The following is a 6,621-nucleotide window of genomic DNA, read 5'->3' on the forward strand; positions in this document are numbered from 1 at the left end:
GCAGTAGGATGGCTTGTGAGAAGATCTCAGGCAGCTACCTCGAGAAGAGGGCAGGATGCCTGGGGTAGGTGGGGGCCTGTCTAGCCTGTGTCAGGGGTGCTGCAGCCGTCCCCTGAGAGAGCTCACCCCCAGGGAGTGGTGAGCAGAAGTAAGAAGCTGGGTGGATTCTACTGAACCTATAATGCCTGGGGCTTGTTTGCAGGCAGTGGGTGAAGCAAATAAAGAAGACTCCACCCTAAATAGTGTAAATCAAATACCTGACTCATGGGAGCTAGGTGCCCAAATAACCAGCATTATTGTCAAATAGAGTACTTACAGTCAGAGCATCCCCATACACCTGACTTCTACTGCTTGGGTTACATGAGGCCCGTAGTACCAGGTACCCGCTGAGATGCCATCTTATCTCCAGAGGGGTGAGTGTCAACATGCGGTGAAGTTAGCAGCCTGTGTCATCCTCCTGCGGTTCCTTTGTATCAGTAGAATAATCTGAAGATACATCTGGGTCAGTTTTTGCTTATATTATAGGGATTAAAGCACATGCTAATTGATTGGGGTATCAGACACAACACAAGCAAATTATAAAAATAATTCAACTCTAGCTGGCTCTTCCTCACAATGTCTCCCCTTGTATCTGTAACAATATATGTCAAACCAACCTCCTGGTAAGCCTAACCCATCCCCGCAGGAGTCCCCATTTCAGGGAACATGACTCTGTTCTTCTAGATCTTCAGATCAAAATCCCATGTTTTGTTTTTTTTAAATTCTTTGTTTCCCTTTTGTATTCTTTACCAAACCTGTTGGCAAATTCTCTAGACTCAACAGCCGGGAGTTATTGGAAAGAAAAGAATAATCTCATTTCATCTTTACACCTAAGTTTAGATTTAGTAGGGTCTAAATTTGTTATTTTAGCCACCATAGTTAGGGAAATTAATATCTTCAATAAATCTTGAGCACCTACTTTGCAATACTTTTAAAGGTGGTAAACAAACTCTGCTCTCGAGTAGTTTGCATCCTAGAGGACAGATAATAAGTAACCACATAGTATAAATTTCAACAAATTCAATGTAGAGAAATAAAGCAGGGTATGGAATGGAGAGTACTTCCTGGGGGTCAGGGAGCTTGGATGGGTTTATAGATGGTCATAAAAGTCTCACAGATAAATGACCATTGAGTACAGAATTGAAGCAAAAAGAAAACCTTCCCCATGTCTTCAGGAAAAGTGATCCTAAAAGAAATCCAGGTGGAAGCCAGAGCAGGCTGGTGGGCCAGGGCCCCAGCAAGGGGGTTGGCCTGGCTGAACTGGGCAAGAGAGGGGTGAGAGGAGAAGGGGAAGCCAGGGCTGGGGGAGCCAGATCCCATTACAGCACTGTGACTACGGAGGGATGTGAGGGTTTGCAGCAGGAGCATGACACAGCGGCTTTAAGAGATCCTTAGACTGGCGTGGCACGGTGGGAAGGGTGTGCGAAAGGGAATTTTAGGCAGAAGACTTGAGACTTGAAGGAACCATAGGCAGATCTGATCACAGGAAAAGGAGCTGCAGGTCAGGAACAGCAGGAGAGCAGAGAGTCACTGAAGGATGGACTAGGAGGAGATCAGCTAGCTGCCTGCAGAGGGAGGGCTTGGTGAGTGAAGGCCAGAGGCAACTGCAGGCTTGGATGGAGGAGGAAGAGGAGAATTCCAGCTCTGAATGAGAATATTTCACTCCTATATAATAGAGACCCTAAACAATTTTGAAATAGAAAATCTACTTTAAGGATACAGTGAAATTCCTGGACCCTCGTGCCTCAGCCATTACCTTTCTGTCCACATAAAGACATTGGTGTGAGTCATAGGGCTCCGTACCTCTGGAGGCTGTGTTGAGATCCCAGACGTATGATGTCACACTTCCGGTGTATGATCACATGCCATCTGACTTGAGCAGCTGGAGAAACCAGAAAGGGCAGGTATTAACTCACCCATTTGCAAACTGGAGAGGTTTATTTAAACCTGTGTGGAAGGTTAGGGCAGGGCCTCAAATCCAGGTGTCCTGTCTCCCACTATATGAGGCTCCTTGCTTCCTGAGTATAGTTCCTGGCCCAGCAGCATCAGAACCCCCTTAGGTGCTTATTAGAAATACACAGCTGCAGTCCCTGGATCTTCTGAATGGGATCCTTGGGGAATCCCCAAAGTGCTGTTCTAGGTGCTTCCCTTCCACCTTCCATTCAGAGGCAGATGCCAGGTGATGTGAGGACAGACAATGATCTCTTACGGGATATGACTTCTTTGTTTTTCAACATGTGTCTTTTCCCCTCTGTAAATACTGCTAATGTTTGCAGTCCCTTCTGGTATCTTAACTCTGTCCCTGCCTCTGTCCCTTCCCTGACAAAGTTCTAACAAAGAATGGGAAGGCTTTCAGTGGGCACAAGTCCGGGGGGCCCAAGGTCTTTGTCCTGTAGGACCCCGTCTTCACGTGGTGCGGGCAGAGCTAAGGTGCTGACTGCACGTTCTCCTTTCAGAGGACCCGTCCTGTGTGGATCTCTTCAGCTGGTGCCACCTCGTCCCTCAGCATGGCGTCTGCAACCACAAGTTCTACGGCAAGCAGTGCTGCAAGTCCTGCACACGGAAGAGCTGATGGCCACGTCCTCCTTGATGGCTTCTGGCCAGGGTCTGACCTCCCAGCCTCCAGCGAGGAGACCAAGCACTGCAAGCCACCTGCCAGCTTCTGCAGGGTGGACGAGTGGCAGGCTGCCTCCAGGCCCCAGATTCCATCCCCAGAAGCACACGGTACCCTGAAGCACTTGAAAAACGGAAAGCGATGACAAATCTGACTTGCAAACAAAAAGAAAGAAAAGTCTTTGATTTGCACTGTTAGGTAAAAGCGAGGCATCACGCTGAGGTCTGTTGAATTTTAATTTTGACAGAGCGGGAAGGGACAGGCCCCCTTGACCCTCAGAGGATTCAATGGCAAAGACATCTATTTTAAAGAGGTCCTTTTAAGCCTTCAGGTCCAATCAGATATGGATGGAACACCTTGCCTGTTACTTGGAGTTCGCAGTTTGACTCTGACCATGAACACCCGAACAGGGGTTGTCTCAAGCCAGACGGTGCTTACCATCACGCTTGCTGCTGGACTGGCAAGCTTCATGTTACGTTTATTTAGCATGTGTGTGTTGTTTATTAATTTGTTTAAAGTATATTCTGCTTATAGAGAAAAGTCTTCAAGACTAAAATGAACAACTTGAAAAGTGTTTAAAGGAATATTCTAAAAAGGAGGACAACACAGACTATTTAAAATCTCCATGTAATTGAAATTCACACTGGGGTGGAAAAACATCTCATCCAAGGCAAATCCCACTGCCCTCTACACAGTCCCCCTCCTGAGTTTTGGTGCTTGCTGAACAATTCCGTGGGAGGCTGCTTTTCGGGGGTGAGATGTTCATTTCTGGTAAAAATCTAGGACGAGCTAAATAGCAGAACAGCCACGTCCCAAGGAGAGGAGCACGTCATTTATACTGCTCTGTACATATTATCAGAGTGCTTGGAAAATTAAAGGCTGCCTGTGGCTTTTCCTTCCAATAGACAAATTTTAAATTTGCCCTAGGATTTAGTTAACAAGGAAAAAAAAAAAAAAAAAACAGTGGCAAGAGAAAAGTCTACCAGTCTTCTTGCTGGGTTATTAATAATCACGAGATGCCAAGACCCTTCAACAACCCAGAGTATTTTAACGGTATTTCAGATGAGATTTTCAGTCAGCAGAGGCCAGCTGTTGTTGGGCATTAATAAGCTTAAAATTGTTCTCAATTGGAAAAACACCACACTATTTTGCCAAAACCAAAGTAACTTACAAGACTGTCGCCCCCTGTAATTTTTTTTGAGAAGTGGTTATAAAAGGCATATTTGTATAATGCTACTCTATTCAACTTCTTTGATGAATGTAACCCAATTTTACTGCTCTCAGAAGTCTTGGTTCAGACAAGGATTAGCCAGCTCAGCATAACCAACTAGACCGTGGTTGGTTAAATTTAGCAGCATCCTTTGTTCCCATACTAATTAAAATCATGAGTTCTTGAATCTCAGAGAAAGAGTGATTGGGAGCTTCCCTCAGCCCCCTGGAGTAGCAGCCAATTTATCCCGGAATAAAAATGGTTCCACAGCACCACCCTCGTGCCCTCCCCCAACCGGCAAGTTATTTGTGTCTTTATATAATTATCATTTTGTTATTTTATGGAAAAAAATTAATTTATTAATAGCCTATTATGTGTGATCACTTGCTTCACTGAGTAAGTGATATTCTGAGGAAAAATGTTGAATAAAACCCTGGATTATAGAGAAAAGTCAAAAATATAAGTGTAATATTTAATTATTTTATAAGTTTTATAATAAAGTATTCTGTTTCTTTATCTTTGAAACTTGTTAAGTTCTTGAATGATATAGTGGGAATTCAGTGATTTCCAAGGTAGTTTCACTGTATAAATGTGGGTCAGAAATCTCAAGGGAACTTCACTGAGAAAAGGAAAAAGAGGATTCTTGCTCTGTGTGTGAGGAAGTCCAGCTGTAAAAGGCTGGGTTGGAATAGATGACACATTCCCCATCTTGAGCTATTTTGTTCTACTGTATAGGCTTATAAACATTTATTTATGGAAATCATCTGAGACAAAGCTCATAATGAATTGTTAGTTCTATTTGAAAGGTGGCCTGGTAAAATTTTTTTGCAAAAAATGGGAGAGAAGGGATGGAAGAAGAAAAAACAAGTAATTGTTTTCAGGTTTTTGAAATTTTGAATCATCAGACCTAGGGAGAATAAGAACCATTTGGACAAAGTAAATTCAGTGGATCTAAATAGATGGTATGTTCCCTCGCGATGCTGGGAATTGAACCCAGGGCCTTGTGCATGCAAGGGAAGCACTCTACCAACTGAGCTAATCCCCAGCCTGTGTTCTTGTATTTTGATTGCAACACAACTCATATGCACAGTCCTAACATATACTTGAGGATTTTATCTGATTATTGCTACTTAGCAAGCAATAATAAACTAAGGTTAAGAATAGAAAATGTAACTGGTGATGGGGGAAAATGTTCTCTTTGTGGTTTTGGGGAATATTATTAGAAGCAACTGGATTAGTGTTTAGTGGGTGCCAGGTACTATGCTTTATATATGCTATCTCATTTAATCCCCACAACAGCCCCATTAGGAAGATACTATTACCCTTATTTTGCTGGGGAGGACTTTGGAATTCAGAGAGATTACATATTTGGCCCCAGAGCCAATGGTCAGGTTGTGATGGGGTCAGGACTCAAACTCAGGCCCACTGGGGTTCTCCTGTCACTGAGCTGCATTACACTGGAGGAGAGAGAAAGAGGAACCTGTAGGCTTTAGAACTCTTAAGGCCTTTGAGAGGCATGTAAATGGAGTTTGGCAATAAATGATTTAATGATAAATTATGGGCAGAGCTGGGAATTTAAGATGAGAAATAAGAGATGGGAGGTAATAAATTCCCACTAAACACATTTTTTCAACCAAGGATAAAGACTTGTGGCATATTTAAGTCTTTATTCCCTAATAACTGCTTCTCTCTGGGATGATGGTATTTCCTGGGCAATAGCACTGGAGTGTCTGGAGCCTGCAACTCCAAGTTCATTAGGATGGGGACAGTGCACCAGAACACTCTTGACATGGGTTCCCTATGTTAAGGGTAGGGACAGATGAGCCCACAGCTGTGTCTCATGCAAGGATTGGCTTATGGAAGGAAACAATAGAAACCATTGTTACTACATGTGACATGAAAAGGTCATGTATTCATATGCGGTATGGTTTTAGCTTAGAAAATATAGAAAAAAACCACAAGCATTCCATGCTCTGCCTTACTGCACCTTTCCCCTAAGATCCTAACTCCTTCAATGCCTCTGTGGTCTCCATTAGTGCTGAGGCTCTGAGCACCTACCTATCAGTCACCCCTGAATTCAGGTGAGAAGACCACAGGCTCATGGGAAGTGAACCTCAAACTGTTGTCACTCATTTACCATGACAAAGCACACATCACCTCTATTCATTTTAAAATTTATCCTTTTTTGTTAGTGTTTTTGGTAGCAAGGATTGAATCCAGGGCCATTCCACCACTGAACTACATCCCCACCTTTTTTCATTTTGGAGACAAGGGTCTTCCTAAGTTGCTTCCTAAGTTGCTAAGTATCACGATGTCACCTGGTGCCACATCCCAGTGTCCTCATCCCGTGTCAAAAGCATGAGGCAGAATAAAGACCGTCTTCTATTTCCTGTCCTGTTCCATTAGGTGCCAAGAGATGAATTAACCATTTTTCCTAATGGTGCCAACTGTCACCTTCCTGACACGTTCGTTGCCAGAGGCCTCCCCAAGTTGCCAAGACTGACTTTGAACTTACAATCCTCCTGATTCAGCCTCCTGAGCTTTAGGAGCTCCTGTGAAGGTGTGCCTGGCTCAAATTTATCATTTTAAGTAAAATATGTTCTTTAAATATTTTCTTAAGAGCTGACTTTTAATAATTCCTTCAAGTGAAGAATATATATTACATGGTACACACAGAAGGTAGCCATAAAAGTCTAATAAATATTAACATGCTAATTTTAATTTAAACATATCCCCACAATTGGCTTACTTCTAGCTG

At 43.2% G+C, this 6,621-nt stretch overlaps 1 protein-coding gene across 4 annotated transcripts in view; it reads left to right on the plus strand.

Annotated features, from left to right (window-relative positions):
* Adamts18 (ADAM metallopeptidase with thrombospondin type 1 motif 18) overlaps positions 1 to 4,327 on the plus strand; it is a 130,885-nt gene extending 126,558 nt beyond the window's left edge. For all 4 annotated transcript variants that reach the window (XM_047529949.1, XM_047529945.1, XM_047529947.1 and 1 more), the window contains one exon: positions 2,496 to 4,327. In XM_047529949.1, coding sequence (XP_047385905.1) covers positions 2,496 to 2,611 — 116 coding nt within the window. In that variant the 3' untranslated portion in view covers positions 2,612 to 4,327. The remainder of the gene's footprint in view (positions 1 to 2,495) is intronic.
* The last annotated feature ends 2,294 nt before the right edge of the window (positions 4,328 to 6,621 follow it).

This window comes from Sciurus carolinensis, chromosome 16 (assembly GCF_902686445.1).
Source record: "Sciurus carolinensis chromosome 16, mSciCar1.2, whole genome shotgun sequence".
In the NCBI taxonomy this organism is placed as follows: Eukaryota; Metazoa; Chordata; class Mammalia; order Rodentia; family Sciuridae; genus Sciurus; species Sciurus carolinensis.